The 22,556-nt window shown below is 39.3% G+C and overlaps 1 protein-coding gene across 2 annotated transcripts in view; it reads left to right on the forward strand.

Moving 5' to 3' along the window:
* The window catches only part of SLC9A7 (solute carrier family 9 member A7), a 70,478-nt gene that overhangs the window by 44,373 nt on the left and 3,549 nt on the right, over positions 1-22,556 (forward strand). Inside the window, exons 12-16 of one of the 2 annotated variants that reach the window (XM_062487847.1) lie at positions 567-720; positions 6,240-6,299; positions 10,949-11,012; positions 13,604-13,686; positions 16,864-16,969. In XM_062487847.1, coding sequence (XP_062343831.1) covers positions 567-720; positions 6,240-6,299; positions 10,949-11,012; positions 13,604-13,686; positions 16,864-16,969 — 467 coding nt within the window. The remainder of the gene's footprint in view (positions 1-566; positions 721-6,239; positions 6,300-10,948; positions 11,013-13,603; positions 13,687-16,863; positions 16,970-22,556) is intronic. The other variant, XM_062487848.1, reaches the window with a different exon arrangement.

Below are 22,556 nucleotides of genomic sequence, written 5' to 3' on the forward strand. Positions count from 1 at the left end.
GGGTTCCTTAAAACATTAACTACACTATGATTCCTCTACCTAAGAAGTCTGCAGATGGCCTGATGCCATGGCTTGTTCTTGCTAGTGAAGTTTTGTAACTGGGAGCAGAGCAGAGGAGGAAAGATATAGTCTGCCTATGACCATGCAATTAACTAGAACATTCTTCTAGCTGATAAAAATGTCATGTCAAGAACTCACATTTCAATTATGGATTCAGCTGGAAAAGTCTGAATTTGCATCTGGATTCAGGGAGCTGCTTGACTTACATAATGTTTTGCTGTTGTCCACAACTTGTTTGTTTCTGTCTTCCTTTCCTGTTAGTTTCTGGAGGTATTTACACTTTTTCACAGCACTTGTGGATTCTGTAAGTTATAGGAAACCAGGACAGTTACAACATTCTGTTGTAAATTATCCCAGGGCATAACTTATCAGGGAATCTAAGGAAATTAAAACCTGCTGGAGTCCTGTGCTTTCTGCCTGACACTTTGTGGGAGGGAGCAAGGAAGGTGCTGTGCTATCCATAGTCATGGCTGCACTTCTGAAGCTGTGTTATTTCTTTGTGATAGGTCTCAGGGGAGCCATGGCATTTGCTCTGGCTATACGAGATACTGCTACCTACTCCCACCAAATGATGTTCTCAACAACTCTACTCATCGTGTTTTTCACTGTGTGGATTGTTGGTGGAGGTACAACCCCCATGCTGTCATGGCTGAACATCAGGTTGGTATGCAGCTGTGTGCTGGGGAAACTTCACTTTTCAACAGGCAGCTGTGCTAATTTGGCATAGTTCTACAGAACTTGTTTGATGCTTGCTAGAAGCATTTAGAACATGGTATTTATATATATGTATGTGGAACACTATTATTTTATAGAGGAAGGTGCTAGTGCAGTCTGGTGAAGAAAATGTACTGATGCTGCTGGGATTCAGCCTAAAGGTGCTTTGCTGCTCTGCAAGTAGGTATCTAGGTCTTTGTCAGTCCAGCAGAATATGGAATAGTGTTACCTCATAAAGCAGTTCTGTATTGAAAATAAAGAATATATCTAGAGCCATATAAACTTCATATTATACTAAGACTGCTCCCTTTCTTTTGGCTCTTCATAATGGGCCTGTTAAGGTTTTTAAGTTCAGTGGAATCTTTACTGAGTGGTGCTAAGCTGAATGTACTTAAACAAAACCTGATGTTATCTAAGCAATGGATAAATGGGATCCTGCTGGTCTTCGGGGTGTGTTTCCTCCTGCTTTGAGAATATCTGTGAAAATGGTAAGTTGCATGATTATAGACTATAAATCCTGGCTAATGCTTAGTACTTTTGATTGCCTGTACTTTCATATTTGAGAATATTTATGAAGACATGTGCTAGAGAATCACAAATCAATCATTGTTCAAGACATATATATTATAATTTTGGAAGATTTAGCAGCTTGGGAGACAAAGATAAATAGAAGGTAATGAAAACAATACAAGCTGTACAAGTCCTGGTTGCAATCAATCATTACTTCTGCCACAGGGCTCCTTCAGTCATCAGCAGTAGGACAGGACTGAGCTCTTGCATGTGGCCCAGCCTTTGGCCAACTTCAAAATCACCAAAATCATTCTGAGGTAGCAGCTTTTTTTTTTTTTTTTTCTCCTATCCTCCTCCGTCAAAACCAAGAAGCAACTAAGATTATGTACTTCCTCCTTTAGCTAAACTAGTTCAGTAGTGAGACTCCATAAGCCTGGCTGATGAGCTGGTCCTGCAAGCAGAGAGGACTAATCCCATATCCATTCCAGGCTTATCCCTCAAGGTGGCTTGACTTGCAAGTTAGTGTGACCAACAAGGCAGAACAGCTGTAAAGGCCATGGTACCATTCCTAGAGAAGTAACTACCAGAAGGTAGCTGACTGAAGCATAGTTTTGAGTGTTTAGCTGTAGTTTTACAGGGAGATTTACCCATCCTTGCCAGTGATTTTAACTGTCACTTTTTGGGCATGGTTGACAGAAAATAGAAGGTCAACCTTCCTATCAAAGGATGGCTAACATGTAACAAGAGAGCTCTACACAGGAAGCATTTTAGAGAGCCGCAGGGTTCTGGCTACAGCTGGCTCGGTAGGCACTGACCTGCGGGAGGTGGAGTCTGCACCTTCTGGGACCACATGAAATCAGATTTGCGCCAGGAGGTGGCGGCCGTGTGCCGCTGTTTTTCCAGATTTTTTTTAAAAAAAATAAATAAATAAAAAAGGACAAATTATTTTCCAGCTAAATTTTACAATTATTCCAGTTATCTCTTTTCCATCCCCTTCTACTCAGTGGAAGAGGTAGACAGGAGGAGATGAAGCTGAGATGCTGTCCCAGTGCCTCACTCAGCAGCAGAGTATATAGTGCTGATGCAGTCCTGAGGCTGTGCAGTAGGTAACTTTGTCCCAGGGATGCTTTCTGAGCCTTGGTACTTGCCCATTAAATTCGACTGCTGGAGGCTGGAAATATGTAGTGGTCACATACAGGATTATTTAGCTGAAAAGATGTTCTAAGATAAAAGGTAGTTTGCTTCCTAGATGAGGGGAAGTGATGCATAAAAGTAATTCCATATGTAGGTTGGGCTTAAATATCAGGATTTGTGGGGACTCCTAGGAGTCCAGTTCTGATGTGAAGGTCATACTAATTGTATCAGGAAGGAAGGCAGGCTAGTCAGCCATTACCAAATCCTCACAAAGTAGATGGCCTTTCTTCAGTGTGGATGCAAATAGAAGGCCCATGTCTGGGCAAGTCAGAGGAGCCAAGAGAGACATCCAAACCAAAGGGGCTTATTTAAGGTGCCTGCCTGATTTAAGTAGAACTGTACCAGGGAGCTGACTCCAGCCAGGAGCTTCAGCCGCAGCCTGGCTCGATACCACTGAGTTCATGGGGAAGCAGCTGTGTGCATGCAAGGGGCAATGCATCAGGCATCCAGAATTGCTTTGCTGTGGTTTAGAGGAAGAGGAACAAGCCTGCTGGCCACACCATTAGTCGTGTACTTTTGGGATGCATGCTTGGTTTTTTACTTACTGTTGGTCACTTCCCTCCTATGATATGAAATATTAAAAGCAGGTGAAGGGTAGAGAGGCTAGCATGAAAATTAAGTTTTGGTAAAGTAAAAAAAAAAAAGTATAAGGAGAAAAATAGGCGAAAACACTCTCTGCTTCCTTTTGTTGTTCTGAAAATTTAAGGTATTTGGATGAGCAGGTGTCTTTTCAGACAGGGTAGGTTACCAGGGACCACTGACCAGGCTTTTATATACAACTAAGCAAAGTACCAATGGTTCCTAGCAGAGGCTTAACTTCAGTTTAATGCTGAACTGGTTGGAAGAGTGAGGTCATGACATCAAAATCTGAGTAAAAAAGTAACAGGATCTTTAGATGCTTTTGATTTCTGCCACTTGATGCCTAGGAAATCAAAAACTAACACCAGAAACTGGAGTTAAAGCCATGATACCATGTGTTAGAGTCCCTTGGCTGACTATCAGTGAGACACATCCAAGCATCTGAGTGGTAAAGAGTTACATTTTATTAGTAGTAGATTTTTGTTTCTTAGAAACTAAAGCATGACCTGGATATTAAAAATATAGTCTCATCTTTTAAGACCTAAACAAAGAAACAATTTCCTGGCTGAAGCTCTAACAGTTTCAGCAAACTTGAGAGCTATGTGAATCAAAACCACTGGCAAAATTCCTCTTTTCAAAAAAAAAAAAGAAAACCAGAAAACCCCTGACTTCTTGTTTCATTTATCTGTCCAAGGGGAAAAAAAAGGGAAGTCCTAGCATTTGTATTGCAAAACAATGTGTTTTCCATTTTTGATTAGAGGTTAGTAACCTGGTTTTTTTCATGTTGAATGAAGCAACACATGAATTAGTGCCTTCCTCTCCTTCATAACCTGCTGCAAATGCAGAAGTTATTGCTTATTTTAATTAAGTAGTTTCAGTTGTACTTAGAAACTCTTTTATAAATCTCAAAGCATTATACCTTACACTCTAAAATAATTTAAGTTTCTTTTTACTGTAAAAGCTAAAAAAAAAGAGTTTGCACAGACAACGTCAACTTAGATATTTAGTGCCTTATGTCTGACTTTGCATATGCAATCTTTAAAGAGCTTTTTATTTAGTGATTTTTTTTTCTTTATCCGTAAAAGAACAAACTGAAAAAGAAATGTGGAAACATTTAACTCTCATCCAGCCTCTATGTGAACTACATATCTGTGATGATGGTAGAGGTGTTGGCTTGGTGGTTATCCTCCATTCTCTTACCCAGGGTGTTGCAATTATTAAATGTGCATTGCATACCTCACCTCAGTGTGCTGGGATGGCAGGAGGTGAGTGCTGATCCTGGGATCCAGCCTCATGCTATGTTCCAGACTAGGGTGGGGGATTCCTGATAGGAGCTTACATCCTCCTGTTTTGCAGCCTGTTTCCATTATTGTATTACTTAAAATCCTTCACTGCCTTCAGCCACTCTCTGCTGCCTTTGAAGGCAGATGCACAGACACAGGGGCTGTCCCTTGCTTTCTGTTGTGGGCTTTTTCCTTGCCTATCTCTTTCTGTACTTTTTCTTCCAGTTGTCTTTCTCTAGTTTTTCTGTTCTTCCTCCTTCTTTCCCAATCTCCAGTTTTTCATTATCAGTCTTGAATCTCCCTTACTAGTGGGGCACTGTTGCCTCCAGACTCACCCCTCTGGGCCTTTCCCTTAGTAGGAAAGAGATTTTACCTCTTCCTCTGGAAGTAAGCATGGGACATGTTTCCTTTTCTCTCTTCTTGTTCTCTGAAACACAGCAATTCACACCACAGAGAAGAAGTGTGGGGAAGACACTGTAAGTGTGGGGGTTGAGACATCTAGAGCACACAGGTGATATGAATTGAACTGCCAAGCTCTGGCAAGCCTCAGCCAGCAATTTCAGAAGTCATTGTCTTGGTAAGGTGAAGTGAGTGAATACCCAAAGGCATCCTAAAAACAACCTGAGACAACTTTTCCTAATTCCAGAGGTTTTTAGGGATTGGGTTTTAATTTTTTAAAAATGCGGTGGGAGTTCTCTTCTTTCTCAGCCATCTTCTGAGAAACTGTTGAACTCTTCCAAAATAGCTAAAATTTTCCAAAAATGCTGCACTCATTACAGACATCTGGGAAAACTTTAGTATACTAACTTGGCAAAGATACAGGAAAGAGAAAGAAGTCATAGAAGGGAAGTTATTGGGCAGTTTTTAATTTTAGTTTTTGCTGTATATGCAGAACCATCAGTGATGGCCTTGGGGAGCAGAGTACTCTGACCTGGAGTGTATGTTGGCATGGGAAAAGAGCTATTGAACCTGGAATGCAAAACAAAGCTATCTAAAGTCTGGTATTTGCCTCGATATTCAAGGATTAGATGAGTACATACTCTTTGTATCACAAGTTATGGCCTTAAATATTTGCTTAGTCAAGATGTCAGCCTGCAACCAGGGTGTGTACACCTGCTTTTTCTCAAATGAGGCCTCTGTGGATTTCTGATCATCAGGGCTTTTATTTCACATAAGCAATATATAGTTCTTGATACATGACTTTGTGGAAAAATATGGGGGAGAAAACCCCACAGGCTGCTAAGGAATGTATGTGAAAAATACTGGAAGCCAAAAATGCTTTGATTTGCACCTAAAAAAAATCCCCCCAAACACAACTGAAAAAGGCAAAGAAAGGAGTAAAAACAGACTCTGCTGTGACTGGAGATTAAATCAAAAATGCATAGTCAATTTTGAGTTAAAGCTATGGAGTGATTTAGTGCTTGTTACCAGTTGGTTTGGAGTGCTCTGAAACCAGGCAGTATTGATGACCCCTCTCATACATGTACAGCTTCCTGTGAGCACTTCGTGTGATGTCTCTTTCAGACCATGTGCAGCTCTGAAGTGGCAGCAGTTGTCTTAGATTGGCTTTGTGTGCAGCACCAAAGAAAGCTACTGAATCTGTTTTTTGGGGGGATATAGTCTATCATTAATACAGATGCATTGCCAGATGGGATCTGAAAGAATGAAGAATATTACGGGATATGTCAACCATAAAGTGCTGCTATTACTGATTTTGTTTTTTTGGTCACCTTGTCATTGCTCTGCCATTGTTGTTCATGTTTGTTCTGTCTCTAGATTTGGTGTGGATTTTTTTTTTTTGTTGTTGTTGTTGGTTTGCTTTGTTTTGCTGAAGAGCTTTGTAAAGCCCCCATCTCATGAGCATTTTGTTACTCACATTGCATTCTTGTACTGTACCAGAGTTGGTGACCATGTTCCATCGGTGGAAGAGATGTGTGAAAGCCACTGGCTGTATTTCAGGTGACACTGTGCTTTCCTTGATACCACATTAACCTGGGGCTTGGCTTTTTTTCATCTTTGTAACACTGAGTGTCTGCTCTTGATCTATACTGTGGCATGCTGCTGCTGCTTCTTTTCTGAGAGTGCTGTAGATGTTCCTCTACTCTGAGTCTATTCACTTATTCTGAGCTGTGAGAGTGTGCATCACACATCATGTCTGAAAAAATGAATCTATAAAACACATTCTTTCACTCTGTGTATAGATATTTAATAAAGCAAAGCTTGAATCTCTGGCCTTGGAAGGCTCAAGAGCTGAAAAGCATGAATTTGATCTTATGATCTTTAATCACAAAGGTATTCTTAAGGATTGCTTGAGGTTATTTTGTGTAACTGGTTGGAAGGAACTTCTTAGACTATTTAGCCCAGCCTCTTTGGGGATATATTTTTAAAGTTAGAGAGAGATCAACCAGAGAAGAGTAGGATTCTGGTTTGGTGTTTTTAGAACAGGTAAATGGTTAGAGAGATGATTTAAAGTAAGATAAATCTCTGACATCTATAAGGGATGTGTATGTATATGTGTGTGTGTATGTGTATAAAAACATACAGAATATTTATGTAAAGAAAGCTCTTCAGGATGGGGCAATGAAAAGTTTTCATGTCACACTTGAAAGAGCCAGCAAACTGCTAGATTTGCCAGAGGTGCAATGTGTTAGCTTGTACAGACAATCTGAGAACTATTATCTATTACAGTAATTCTTGGCTGTTGCCATAGTAATTACACATGCTTAGTCTAATAATGCCTGGTATTTTGGTAACTTGTCATCCATGTGTTGTAGGGCCCTGGAACAGTTTATGAAATATCAGAAGAAATCATTCCACCCATTTTAAAATTATTATGTAGTAGAGAACTTGATGTCGTTCTACATGTCTTTTTACTATTCATTTCTGTCCACTTAGTTCAGTTTTGTGTGTGAACCACTTTCTCCCACACTGTTTAAATTACTGAATTATACTTGATGTTTTGAGAGATCAAATCTGAATAACTCCTCTCCTACATGTGATGCTAGAGTTGCAGCTGTGGGATAAAGACCAAGAAGTCCAGGAGTCAGTTAAGGGCAGAAATGCATTGTTTTGGTGTTGGGCATTAGAAGCTCAAGACTAGTCCCTTTACTATTACAGAGATCTTAAAACATGAAAAGCCTTTTTGCCTTAAAAAAGAGTTTTCATTAGGGAGGGTTGAAGAAATACACGTAAATTTGATTAATTTCTACTATAGCATACTCTTGTCTACAGCCTCCAATGACCTTTCCAAGGCTGAAATAAAGGTGTCTGAATTTTACTTACTAGTAATTGTCTGTACTGGAGGAATAAGGTGTCTATCAGATACCAAAGTGATTCCAATGGGAGTTTGAAACATATATGAATTGTTACAGCTAAAAGACTGATCATATTCTTCATCTGAAATTTTTTTAAGAGTTACTTAATTGTACTTATTTGTGTGGGAATCCCCACACAACTGCTGTCAAGGGCTCTCAGAAAGAGTGGAGGGGAAAACAAAGATGTTTGCTGGCATCTGCACTGCTTTGGCTGTGCCACATCTGCTGTGCCCCTCAGTCCCCATCACAGAGGTGGGGGGACTTCAATAAAACACTGCTTTCACCCTGCCTTTCTGCTATGGGGTTTGAGCAAAACAGCCCAGCCTTTAGCAAGGCTGCCTGCCCTCTCTGTGCCACTGACCTCTGGGAGGGGATCTGTGTAAATCCATCCAGTACAAGTTTAATTTGTAAAACAGGTTAAATAAATGAGAGCTGACATTGACCTTTGCAGCACATTTAAATTACAGGAAGCTTTTAAAATATATTAAGCATATGAAATGGATTTTTTTTTCTCTTCAGCATAAGAAGAAAATTAGTGTTGAAGACATGCATGCATCAGCTTTACTTATACTTTTAATTATTGAAGTAGTTAAGCAAGGATGAAGTAACTGTTTTCTGTGCTTCTTTTCACTATAAAGGAGGTTGGGACAGATTTGCCTGTGTTTTGGTATTGTTTTGTTTCAGGTGATAAAGGTGACACTTCTTTAGAATCTAAGGAATTCCAGGGGCTGGGCCTGCAAAAAAAAAAAAAAAAAAGTGATGCTTGTCATGAGATCAGGGTATTTAACCTCAAAACTTAAACAGGCAGGCTTGCTACCAAAAAGTAAAGCTTTCTATACAACTGATGCTAGAGTAGAGGATAGGAGCATATTATTTGAAAGATACAGAAAGTAGTTGTGAGAATTCAAAATGGAAATGTATTTGGTGTTAAGCTCTGAACTGAGGAACAGACTTTGAGAGTGATTTTTTTTTAATGTGATTTATGGAAAATAATAAATTATAAATATTCAAAATATAAATTCATTTGAAGAATAACTTTGAAAAAATGTAAATGGACAAGCCTGTGTTGATATACTATTTCAATATTGAGAGGAACATCTGTAGAATGACTTTTTTACTAAAATTTTAACCATTTTAATATAGAAAAGTTTTCTTTGCCTCTTCAGCACAACAGTGAACCGAAATTCCTTGTCTGTGATATACTACCACTGGACAGTGTGGTTATCCTGCTTTGGTCTTCCATTAAGCCCCATTCCCCTGCCTAAGGGCAGTTAAAATCCTCAAAAGAAATGCACAACCTTGTGAGTCAAGTAAAAGCTGAGACACTGAATTGTTTGGTCTTCTTATGTACTGTGAAGTGAATAGGTAGCCCAGGGAGTAAAAACTATTTGGGGAATGCAAGCTATGTTCATCTTTTGGAACAAGCTTCTTGAACTCCCCATTCTGACTGTCAGCTACACAAGCCAGCATGAGTCTGGCTGCTGTGCATAGCACACTGAACCTGCCCCCATGTGCAGTTTGGAAAGCCACAAATATTTTTCTTTTATTTTCATGTATTCTTATAAAGGAATGCATACTCTTATGTATATACATATATTACTGTACTGAGTCGGTTTCCTGATGTTGCTTGTCAGCTTTCTGCATTAGATAACAAGTTTCTCTGCCAAAACCTGTTCTTATGTAGTGATAGCCAAAGTAATAACCTTGTAAGCCCTTGTAAGCTCTCAGAGCTCTTGTGTGTGATGTTTTATTTTAGCGTGTGTCACAGTCCAGTACTCAATCTGTCTGTCCAGTCTGTCACCCTCAAACTGGTGAAGCTTTTCAGTTCTGAGACCAGTCAGTATCCAGGAATTTCCAGGCTAAATGTACCTAAAGTTTGAGATGATTCTAAATGTGGAAAAAGGAAGTGATGAGTGAAGAACAAGAGGCTCAGAAAAGAAGAAAAAACTCCAAGCAAAGGACTGGATACAAACTAGTTTTATATGAGGCTGCTGAAGAGCAGCCTTCTGGATTTTCCCTGAACTACATAAACTCATGTGAGCCTTGAGCTGGCTGTGTGTCCACAAGGATGACTTAAAACTTTTCTTCTTCTATTGTTCTATCAAAAAATGCTGCCCTGGAAACTATCTGAAAGTGTTCTCTTTTTATTTGACCCAAGCATGGTATCCCTGGTACAAACCAATGATACAGTCTGACCAGCAAGGCTCTCTTGGTTTCTGGGGATTATTAGGGCTGTTGCATAACAGCATGGCTATAAATAGCTGACAAAAAAATCTAAGTAACAAGGAAATGGCACCAAACCAGCTCAGTCCCTTCTAAGACAGTAGAAGTGATGACGTTAACAAAATTTCATTGTTTGAAATGGCTGTTGCATGTATTTTCCCACACTTATTATGCAACGTGGTGGAACTAATACACAATACATTTGAGATTGAGAATCTTATCTAACTTTTGAGGTTGGAGGTTTAGGTTCTACAAAAGATGACAGAGATCAGGACATGAATAGTATATAAAATAGACAAGTCCTATCTACCCCCAAACCAGACCAGAAAAACCTGAACATAATAACAAGGATTAAATGTCAATCTTGGATAGGAGCCCTATGTGCATGGATAGTTCAATATGTAAGATGCTTTCTAACTATGCAGAAGTGAGTAGACAGTTTCTTCTAAACATATTATTCTGTCAACACCCACCATCTCATTACACAAACCCTACTTCACTCAGATGGGAGTCTGGACTACAGGCCACTTGTTAGTCCACTGTGGCTGTGTTGCGTAAGGTGAATGAAACTTGCAGCAAATGAATGTTGTGACCCTTTATAAAATGTTTTTTGTTCATTAAAATATGGAGTGCATGTGTCTTTTTAAAAATTGTATATTTCAGCCATTCTCAGGTTTATCCAGCAGTTTGTTGTGGGAAATATTTAGGCTGGGCTTTATCCTTAGTTTCTGTTTTCTTCCTGCTGGACATGAGGGGTACTCTCCACTGAAGAGGATGCCATCCACTTTTTAAGGCAAAAATAGTATTTTCTAAAAAAATGGTAACAAAGGTAAGGAGTTAAACTCGATGCTGACATAGAGTAAAAGCAGTTTCTTGAGTGAAAAAGTATCTTGTTTATAGCAATGTAACTGCAAGGGAGTAATGGACAGTTCTTCCTCAATCTATTCTCATAACCTCTCTGATGCAGCTTTGCTGGGTGCTTGAAGTGCTTTTAAAATGCATTCTGCCAAACTTACAGCATTTGCAGCCCTCAGTAACACCACTTGCTTTGTTTTCCTAATGTTTCTGTAGGGTTGGGGTTGACCCAGATCAGGATCCTCCACCTACTAATGACAGCTTTCAAGTCTTACAAGGAGTAAGTAACTTACATAATTTCTCTATTAGGCTGATCTTATTTTATGACTAAGACAATAGAAAACTGCAGAAGTTGTATGCAGGGATAAAACCTTTCTCTCCTAGCTGGATTTTGCTTTGTAATATTCAAGTAATGCCTACTGAAAAACATACAGTGATTTTTGGGTAAAACGCTCTCACGGTCACATTTTTGTGTATACGTAAGGCATCTCAACCCTTCCCAAATCTACTAATATACTCTATATAACAGTGCACTTTCCTCTTCCCCCACCTCCCCAACATGCTTGCTCTTAGTATGCTACTGCATAAATAATTCTTCTCAGTTCAGAGGTAATACTCTTGGCTTCTTTTCCTTAACTGATACCAAATTTTGGCTCTTAGACTTGCTTAGAAGCAAAGATGAAGTTTGCTAATCTGATCTCAACTCTTGTACACCAAACCACATGCTAGCTGGATCCTGCCTGGACTACCTAGCATGTGGTTGAAGCAGAAGGAGTACAGGCAAATTGCCATTGGTATTCAGCAAACTGTTGCTGTGAATCTTTAGTGAAGCTTTCCATGCATCAGTAACAACCCAAGAGTTTAATTTTTTAGTCCCCTGAAATATGCTATTGTCAAATAAGATTGTTGGAAGAAGGTTGTTCATAGCAGAATTTTCAGTTTTGCTCATCTATAAACTTGAGTTGATTCACAGGAGGTATGAAAGATCTAGAAAAAAACAAAACAACTAAAAAAATTCCTTAGGCTTAACAGGGAGTTTCCTCTGTCCAGATCTTGGTTTGCACTCTTCCAGAGTTCTGCTTGACACTGACTGTTCAGCAGCACAACTGGTTGCTTATGTAAGGAACAGGCAACTTTGGATCTGGAGGATGGTTAGGGAACAAGTGTATGATGATGCTGGTATTCAGGCTGGTCAGAGATAGGCTAATCCCAAATACATTCATCTTTCTCACAGTGGTTTCTCCTGCCTTGGTGGGGGGGGGGTGTATTTTTGTTAGTTTGGTGTTTTTTGTTGGTTGGTCGGGGGGGGGGTTGTTGGTTTGTTGTTTTTTGGTTTTTTTTTTTTGGGGGGGGGGTTGTTGGTTGTTTGTGAGGGTTTTGGTAGTTTTTTTGATCCTTTCTTTTTCTTTTCCTGTTACATGTTGTACAGGTAAGAGGTACTTGCTCAGGAAGCATCTTTTTCATTTCAGAAACTGCACTTGCACTTGGCATCTCTGTATTGTTTGTGAAAGCCTGTGTCCAGCACACAAAATAGATGCTGAAATGGTGGAGCTGGCTACCAGTAGGGGTGAATTTTCTTTTGTAACTGTCTGGAAGCAACCAGAAGTCCAGGCCTCACAACACCTTTTACAATTATTGCATATAACCAAGGTTAGGAAGTGGTATTGTGCAAATATGCCTTTGGCCAGTTCAGATTGAGCTTGTCAGTAACTGAGGAATTGCTTTAATGGGAAACAGAGCATGGGTATTTTGTTCTCATTCAGTGTCTGCTGTGGAAATAACATGTTTGCTTTTTCCCATGTAAACATAAAAATCTTACCCATTTGTTTCCCTCTTTAGCTGTGTGTTGCATTGCTAATGTAGTCCATTAGTCAGTTCCCTTTGGATTCATCTTTCTTTCACCATGCCAAGATTAGAAATATGTCACAGTTAAAGAAAATATATCATTTGGGATGGGGAGGGAGTGAAAATATATTAGATTTAACTCTTGGTGGATCATGGACTTTTTGCAGGTCAGAAGTACACAGTGTAAACCTGTCTTGTTCTTTTCTAGTAGTTTGGAAGATGATTCATACAAGGTATTAATTTGTTTTCCTGTGTTTAACTCTGGCCATAAACATACCCCCCGTCCAAACAACAAACAACAAAACAAAAACACAAAGCAAAACACTCAAACCCAACAGTAACAAAAGTAAAAATAAATGCAGCTGCAGACCAGCTGGTGTGATGATTTGAAGCACAGCTAGTTAAGAGATTATATTTAACACTGTTAGCCCTTTCAAGGTTGGTCCAATATTTCTGAGATTTGCATGACCTCCCTCAATTGTGATCTTTATGTGGATTCTCTGTAAAGTATGTTTCTTTTAAATGTGATATATTTCATCAGGTTTCTGAGAATTTATCGGATAAGGTAACTTCCCTGTTCTTCCAAGGAAACAACACACTTAAGGAAACAACATCAAGGCTGGAGTTAGACCTAGACCAAGAGTTAAGGAAGCCAACCAAGCAATGAATAGGAATCAGTCTTGGAATATCAGTGAGGCTTACTTGTCAGTTTGGATGTTATTTCTATGTCTGTTACTATACTAACAATGAGATAAGATTTTAGGGTTCAGGGAACTTGGTAAAGGAGTTAAGGTAACTTGAGTGCAGTGAAGACAGCCTGGTTCTCTGCGGTTGTTTCTGGTCTTTCTAGGGAAAGTAAACTCAGTATAAGCACATCTCTAAACAGCCTTCTTATGTGTTTCAGGTACAGTATTGAAGTAATGTGGCTTTTTTTTTTTTTACAGGACATTATATTATGAATTATTGGAGTGCATAGTTATGTGTTTCAATGCCTGAAGTAATGGAATGTTTTTATCTGACTTTTAGGATGGCCAAGATTCTGCACGAAGGAACAGGACGAAGCAGGAAAGCGCTTGGCTCTTCAGGCTGTGGTATAGCTTTGACCATAAGTATCCTTTTGAAAATACAGCTTAGTTTCAAGGCATGAAATGTTCACTTTTTCCCTTTCCATGTACCCATATGTAGCCTTAAGCACTTGATCTTTCTCCTGTTTGACTCTCTCAAGTATTTGGCAGGTCAAGGCACAGAACTGAAGCTTGAACTCACTGGCTCAGCAGTCAGACCTTTCCATAATGCAGGGTCTATGACATTTCCTGGAGGAAAGAAACCAGTCAGAGATGAAGTGCCTTCCTAAACAATAAGACAGACAATTAATTATTTCAGGTCCTCTGATTTGTTCTATTAATCTGTTCTTATTTTCAGTGACACTCAAAGCACAAACTAGATTTCCAGTTCATTGTACATGTCTAAGCCTCAACTCATTGCTCCGCAGAGCCATCTGCTTTTCTGATAAAGTCCTAAAATCTGTGGTTGATTTCTAAAGACAAAGTTCTAGAACTAAAAATCTACATGAGATCCAGCTTATTTCCTTAAGTATATCCAGAAGGTACTATGGGTGTTAAAGCAGAGTGTCTCTTGAGTATATATAGTACTGTACAACCTTTTTAAAGCTATCATTATATTATTTAGATAACTTTGTTTAAGATTCTGAACAACTTTTGTGTAGCTGTCCTGTATTTCATGCTTGTGGGTTTGGGTTTTTTCAATCTACTTAATCAGTATGTCATTAATTATGACGCCTTAAGTATGTCACAGCTGTTTCTCCTCCACAGCTTACAGTCACTTAGCAGAAAATGGAGAAGATAATCTTGTGGCTATGGCAAGTCACTTCCACCTAGAAACCCAAAGATATTTCAGTATACTGAATTCCTAGTAATTTCTGGGACAGATAAATATACACAATTACCAAGGATAGGACCCTAATGTTCTTGCAGCTTGCACGTGAGTCTTTTCTCTGGGGTCTTGGCCTTTGATTGATGAGCTGGTTGGAGCACAGTAGTTCTCTTCCATGTCTTGTGCATGAGGCTTTCACACCCAGGCAAACCCAGCTAGCATGTTGATAATGTTTGGATCCTAATAGGACTTAGATCTTTGGAATAAAATCTGTTTGTGACCAATGCTTTCAGATGCAGTAGTACTGACTCAAAGCACAGAAGGGAGAGTCTGCGCTATTTTAAATACTATGTTCATAATTCCAAGTTAATTCTTTGAACTCTAGTGACGGACCTCAAAGTGCTTCAAGGTCAACTTTTATTGTTTAAATAAAAAAGAGACTTTGGTGTTAAAAGCATGAAAGGATCTGGCTGTGGCTGACGGCTTCTTTTTTTGTCTTTTTAAGAAGGAAGCAGAACTGTCCTCTTCCCCTGCCTTTACAAAAGGGATGTGCCTGGTGAAAGGAGTAGTTGGCAATGCTGACTTACCTCAGCTGATGCTTGCAGAGAACAGTCCCTCCCTTGCAGCTGCAGCAAAGGTGGGGAGAGTGCCTGGAGGAAATTATAGCCTAACTACCTGTTTCACAGAAACTTAAAGGATTATGACAGTGCATTCCCTTTTTTTTTTTGGTTTTTTCCATCAGTGGTGACTAGCAATATTTAGGAGAAGTTTCTGTGAAGTTTGTGCCAAGGAAACTGACACTGAGAGGCAGAACTGTCTTACTGTATGTAGAGGTAAAAGTCTGCTCCTTCTGTTGGAAGAAGGCATTCAGATAGGCATTGTCTGGGTGGGCTTAAATTGTACAGATGGGACAATCTTTAGAATTGTCACCTCTATATCCATAGCTAAATGGCTTTTTGCTGGTGCATTCACTTGGTTTCTACATAGAAAGGCAGATTGTCTCAAAATTCACGCTATGCAAGAGGGAGCTTAACTTGAAAAAGATGCAAGTAAGTGATGGAAAAGTGTGCTCCAAAGCTCACTATTGCCTGCAGAGCTCTGCATGCATGGATGAGTGGGAACTTCATTCCTGTGGAATGCAGAGTTCATTTAATGTTATTGGCTGTTCCCTGGGTTCACCCACAACTGTTAAACATGGAGAAAACTGCAACTTCGCTGAAGGAGCAGATGTCTTTAACTGAGCTTGTTTTTTCACAGCTGAGTTGCTGCTTGTCTGGTGCAGGGCAGCGTGGAGCCTGGGTTAGTGCAAGGCCGAAGAGCTTGTTTCTTTCCAGGAATGGGTGTAACCACAGTTTTGAGTGAAGGAGGAAAGGAGGAAACATAACTCTGCTCAAGTAAACATTTATGCCAGGCTCTGCTAAAGGGAAGGGACAGCTCTGCTAAAACAACCCCCTTTTAACCCCCTCTTCACCCTAACCATCTTCATGGGTTCAGAGGGAAACTTTTATTTATGAATGGACTTGATTCTCTCTGTGCTTAGAGGCCTAAGAAAGTAACTTGAATGCCTGCAACTTAAATATTTGTATTTAAAATAAAATTGAATGACTCTTGTGTTAGTCAAGATCAACATGTTGCTTTTTAACAGACATGCATATTTTGACTCTTGGGTAATTTTTCAGGCATATCATCAGTGTGGAGTACTCGTGTGAAAAGTGTGGATTTACCAGGGCACAGACCTGTAAAATAGGGGTAAAGACATTTTCCTTTCCCACACCCATGTCCCCTCAATGTCATCTAGGTAGCACTGTTTCCTTCAACACTGTGGTACGTGGTTCTTGCATAGTTTTCCCTTCACCTTCCCGAGGCTCTGTGTGGTAAATGTATGCGTACTGCAGAAATGTCTGTGAGCATTACCAGGGTAATATCTCTGGTTGCACCTCTGTGGCTCAGTAACCAGCAGATCAAGTGGCTATATTGCTTTGAGGACAATGAGCAGAATTTTTTGCTTCCCTATACTGAGCCACACAGGAATGTCATCTTGCTACCTATAGCTTGCAGCCTTGACACCATGCTCTAATCTTCAGAGCAGAAATACCCTTGGACCTTTCAACACTAAAGCACCTTTGCTTTCTCCTTTTTACTTAAGAGCACAGAAGCTGGAAACATTGCAACTGTTTGAAACTTGTAAGAAGAAAGTTAGCTAGTGGTCCTTGCAGAAGATGAGTGAGTAAAGAAACTGCCCTTGAAATAAACAAGGGGAAAATGTTGGGAGGGTGTTTATGTAGGATTATTGCATATTGCAGTTCAAAGGCAGAACCACATTTATGTACAATTGTCTCTTTATTTTCAGTAGTGGGTTTTGAGCATTGGTGTGTTTTCCTTAACTACCTAAGTTATTTAAAACCAATTCTCACTCACAGTGGCCCTCCACTGACCACAACGCTGCCCAGCTGGTGTGGCCTGATAGCTCGCTGTCTGACAAGTCCCCAGGTTTATGATGTAAGTAGAGCAATTCAATACCTCTTTGTTTTTGTTTTTTATTTTTTAAACTTCAGCAAATCAGTGGTTTTTTTTCTTTTCAGGTAAGGTCCTGGTTTCAGCTGGTCTGATAGATATACTGCAAGAAAGTACTGGTTTTCCTAGGCAGAAAAGATTTAAGATACTCTCCCCTGCAGCAAAAGTTTCTGTTGTTTGAGATCAGGAATTATTTTATTGTTCAAATACTACATAAGAAAAGTTACATTTAAGGATATGGGGAAATTACATGCCTAGTCAATAACCCAGTTCAGTGAATCGCTTCAAAATATTCAGTACCTTCTCAAGATTTTTGGACAAGATTCTTTGCCTGTCACTGCTCAACTTCAAAGTCTCCTTAGAGATGTCATTGACACATTTACCCAGCTGGGGAAAAAAAAAAAATACTGGTAGCATTTCCCTTCATTGTTTCCACTGCGAAATTTGAGATCAGATTTCAGAAACTGTTCATCAGTTATTTATCTCAGTCTAGCAGGTCACTACACTGTGTCAGGACACTACAGCTGTGTCTTGCAATAATTAATGCTTTATTCTCTTATTACTCTTGTAGGATCCTGATACTTGTCATCTGTACATTTTTATCTGTAGTGCTTCTGAAATCTACAACTTTTCATGAGCTGCTTGTAAATAAAACCACAGTACTATGTGTGGCATCTCAAATGTGCAGGTTCTCTGGGATTTTAACATCTCTCTGCTCAAGTAGTCTTGGACCAGTTGTCTATTAATCCTTTCCTAGAGAGTTATGAATTCTAATTTCAGCTTTTAAATTTTTGCCTACTTTTCTTTCTGGGTATCATTAGCATCTTGCTTGTACCTGATGGAAAAATTTCAAAAAACTTTGAGATTCGTGTTGTCCATTGAGAACTATAGTAATGCAAGAAATTGGCCTAGTTCCCATCTTTGCAATGGTACTGGAGGTCTTAAAACATGTCTAGGTTGGAAGGCATCAATTAGTCCACTTGTGCATTACCCATATGTCTGTGTATGATCTTATAAGGCTCTAACCAGAGTAAACATGCAAACTTTAATTCTCATTTTCTCTTATAGTTGACTCTTTTAATTCCTTCCCCGCCAATACTCATCATTGTTGGCTATTACCAGATATGGAAACTTATGTAATGGATTGGCTCAGTGATACACACAAGGACATGGACTTCATTAAAAATGCTTGTAAGGTTGTGTCCTTTGTTAAGGTGCATAATGTGGAACTTTCCTGTTCCTATTTCAGGGCAATGCTGCATTTGTCTTAGGAAAGAATATAATTCTGAAGTTTTATTTGTAGCTTCTTTTCAAGATTTCTGAACCCTGCAGTTGCTTTGTGTCTTTCTTTTAAGTTTACATGGCTGACTTTGCTATAGCACTTGGCTATGACATTTCATTACTGGTTAATAAGCCATGGGATCTTTTTGCCTTGTTATTAAATGCAGGTGAAGCAACAGAGACAGCCATGTCTTTGTGGGGACAGAAACTTCTTGGAATAGTGCTTTTGTAAGGTATTTCCAGGAAAATTAAATGCTATACTTGTGAGAACTAAAGACTGAAGATTTTCAGTTAAACAAGAAAAAAAAAGTCTGAAAATAATGAAGTATAACATAGCTGTATAATTTGTTTCCCAAACAAGTATTAAATCCTGGATCTCATTCCAGGTGCATGTCTGAGTTATGATATCTATATAGAGAAGAAAGCAATAAGTATATGGCTATGCTGACTGTATATTTGTAGATTGTTTTTAGCTTTTGTTGATTCAGGGATTTTTTACCTTTTCCGACTTTATCGCAACCTTACTTAGAATTCATTCTCACTTCCACGAGTGGGAGTAGGTCTTTTTAATTAAATGCCAAAGGCAGGTTGGAAAGTCTGAAGTCAAATGATCCTACAATGCAATGCAGCCCACCCACAACTTATTCCTCAGCATGAGATCGTGTCCCCTAAGCCTCAATTTGCATGGAGTATGTGTAGGGCTCTGAGTCAGCCCACAGGGGTGAGGTACAGTGGATTTTTTCCAGAGATGATGTTGCTGTTCCTTGCTGACCTTCTCCCACTACTTTAAGGCTGTGCCACTAGGCTGTTTCCAGCCCAGACAAGTTGGAATTTAAAACATGAAAAGTTGCTGCAGTTAGTAGTTAAATTTTGAAAATTATAATTTACGTCACTATTTTTCTCTCCTTCTGTTATCTTCTGTGCATGACCAGTTGGCAGGGCTTTCCAGCTTATCTCAAACTGATGTAGGCCAGTTATTTTGCTTTTTTTTTTTAAACGTCCTTTGAAATTTTTAGTAATTTCTTGTTCTATCAGTCATTTATTCCAGCTGAAAGAAGCACTCCTGGGGATACTTTTTTGTTGTTGTTTGTTTGTTTTGGGGCTCTTTCACACTTTAAAAAAGTGTATTTCTTGCATATACACCGTATGACAACTTGGTATGAAACTAGAAGGAATTGAAGTAATTTATAATTATGCAAACCCAGTGAAGAAACTTGATTTGCAATCTTTGGAGGAGATAACTCTCAAAATGGATAAGAAAACTTTTCAGACAGGTTTCCCCCTTCCCCCTCCTAAGTGGTTTTTAGTTTCATAGCAAAAATTACTTAGTTTCCTTGGTGACTTTAAATTCAGCTGAGAAAGATGGAAACTAAACGGAGCATCAGATTTAAGTTGGAATATATTTTGCATGCATGGTACTTCGTGCTTTCATTTTAGAGCCACAAGATAAGTAACTTGTGATGCAAGTTTTGTTATCTGTGGTGCCTGTGTTGTGTTCAGCACCAGCATTTGTGATGACTGCCAACACTTTGCACATGCATCGTATTTGCTTGTGCTTTTTGTTGCATTGCCTTAGGAGGCAATAAAGACTGGCTTTGTAAGCAGTAACTGATTTTAAATAAGCTTTTATAATAAAAAAAAAATTTCCAGAATGCATTCTTAGGGCATGAAAAGCTTTTACCACAAAGAGGATAGTCTGCAGAGAGGTCCCTCAAGGTTATGGTCAGCACATCAGAGCAGAATTCAGGCTTTTGCAGAGTTTTGGGTTCAGGTCTTTAGCCATTCTAGAGTGTCAGTTTAAGTAGTGTCATTCAGAACTGTTTTCTGACTGAACTGAAGCTTTTCCTACAGAACCGTAGGGGATTGTAGAGGCCTGTTTAGGGTTGTTCTTGGGAGTATTTCAAGTCTCTGTGGATCTATTTGGATAGATTTCCTGTCCTTCTTGAAAAAATTGTTCATGCTGCATGAAGCACGATAGGTTTATTCACCCATCCTCTTTGTTTGCAAGCATAGTAAATCTGTACAGTACGTGAGATTTTTCATGGGTGTTCTCTGGGGAAATAAATGAAATAAAATCCATGCTCCTTGTAGTACTATTCAGAATGGAAACAAATAAGTGGACCTTGGCTTGTATGAGGAAATGTTTGTTCACTACCTCGAAAGAAAGCTCAGTGTTTTCTCTGGAACTGATCATGTTTAGGTGCATGTAAGTGTAGCCTGGGACAAACCAGCAAAGACTGAGTCAGGACTTGCCATACAGTGTAAAGCCTTTGCCCCTCTCTTTCAGTATCATGCTTCCAAGCGCTCCTCAGCCTTTTGGGGAAGCTCAAGTGCAGTGTGCTGTTACTAGTTTATTATCTGATATGTGGCTGCAAAGGTTCACTGTTCAACAGCACTCTGGAGACAGGAGGTGCTTTGGGAGCTTACTGCTTCACATGTGGCCCTGGTACAGCAATACCTTCTGGTGCTGTTAGCTCTGCCTTCCCCTCCTTGGTGCTTCTCCAAGGGCAAACACCATGAAAGGGAATGTGTGATAGACCTCTGCATCTTCTTCGACTTTTAGAAACATAATCAGTCAACGGTCACAGACTTCCTGCTTCTTGCTTGTTTTTCTGATTTTCATCCTTATTTGAATGCCTCTTCTTCTTCTTTAAAAAAAAATAAATATATATATATCCCGATAGCAGATTTTCTTAAACTGATTATTTTCTGACCCTTTTAATGATTTTGATCTTGTACCTCAGACTTTGGGTTTTTTGCAACTAAAAGATTGCAAAGGCTGTTTCTGCCAATTATAGCTAAACCCTTTAATTTCTCCCTCTTTTTTCTATTTAAGATGGTGCCCAGTAGGTCAGCGTTTGCTTTGTGATCAAAAAAGCAAGTGTCCTAATCTATATTTGCTCTTTGAGAACAGTGGTCTCTACCAGACTAACCCTGTCACAAAATAGCAATGATAAATTTGGATGCCATTAGGATTTTAGGAAATTAGCATTCCTTCAAAGTAGGGCTTGTCTTGCACCCAACACTGAACTGCACCATTTCTTTCACTGATTTTGCCAGACTCCTGACACCTCTTCTAGTCCTTGTGAGTTATATATTCTGTGTCATCTAGAGGCTTCTGCTGCTTTATTTTGTCTCATTATCTTTCTGACATAACGACAGGAAGCTTTCCCAGGGAAGTTTTATTTAGCCAGGAGCTGCATTTTTCATCATGGACAGGTTAATCAGCATTTTCAATCTCCAGTGCCCTGAACTCCTGTTCTGCAGGAGAGGCAGTTCTTTCTGTTCACGTTGATCACAGACATCCCATCTCACATGGTCTGTGCCCCCCTTCCTTTGCTGCAGTGGAAGAAAGTAATGTATTTTGAGAACGTAGCCTGATCCGTGTCCAGCCTACCGAGGAACAGCAATGCACATTTCAGCTCCTGCTAAGCAGTACAGAGCCATTCATGTGGGGAAATAATTGCTTTCAGTTGCAAGAAAGCAAGATTACAGTACTGATTAGAATTTTCTTCAGATATGAAGAAAACCCATTTTCTGACCAATTCAGCTATTTTGCCTTTTACCATGTTAAACAGGAATGGAACACGGTACAATTGCTTGTTGTATTATGCTGTGATAGAGAAATTAAGTGCATTATTACAATTTAACAATTTATATTCTCTAACTATATATTTCATTCCATCTCTGCCAAAATAAATTCACAGGGTTTTGTGAGCCATCATTTCTTAAATGATTTTGAGAAGAAAACACATCAGAACTAGTTACAAAACTATGAAGCAAGCACTTTGTTGTGTCCATCCTTTATGGCTCAGGAGCATTCCAAAGAACTAGGTCAAGTAATTCTTTATTTAGTAACAGGTAAAAGTAAGGAGATAATTTGAAAGAATATTGTCAGTTCTTGATGTATAACAAAAGTGTTGAGGAATCCTTGAATATAGAGATTTTGGGCTTTCTGAGTTCTTATCAACTTGCAATAGATGCAACTCTGTATCTGGAGTGGCTCAACTGTGCTTGGTCTCCTGTACTGCCTTCTAAATTGCCATGCAAAACCCAATATGTACCACTCATCTCTTGTACTTCTGGTGTACTTCCAGTGCTACTAAATCCTGGGTTACCCGTTCCATAACCTAGCTCTTGGCTTCAGATCCCTCTCATCTCTCCCCAGTAGCAGTAGTTATATAGGGAACAGTAAGCTGATTTGCAAACACTGGGTTCAAGGTTATTTTTAACATTTCTTAAGGTGGAACCTTATCTCTTCTGTATTGACATGTAGGCAAATTCTTCAGTT

This window comes from Cinclus cinclus, chromosome 2 (genome assembly GCF_963662255.1).
Source record: "Cinclus cinclus chromosome 2, bCinCin1.1, whole genome shotgun sequence".
In the NCBI taxonomy this organism is placed as follows: domain Eukaryota; kingdom Metazoa; phylum Chordata; class Aves; order Passeriformes; family Cinclidae; genus Cinclus; species Cinclus cinclus.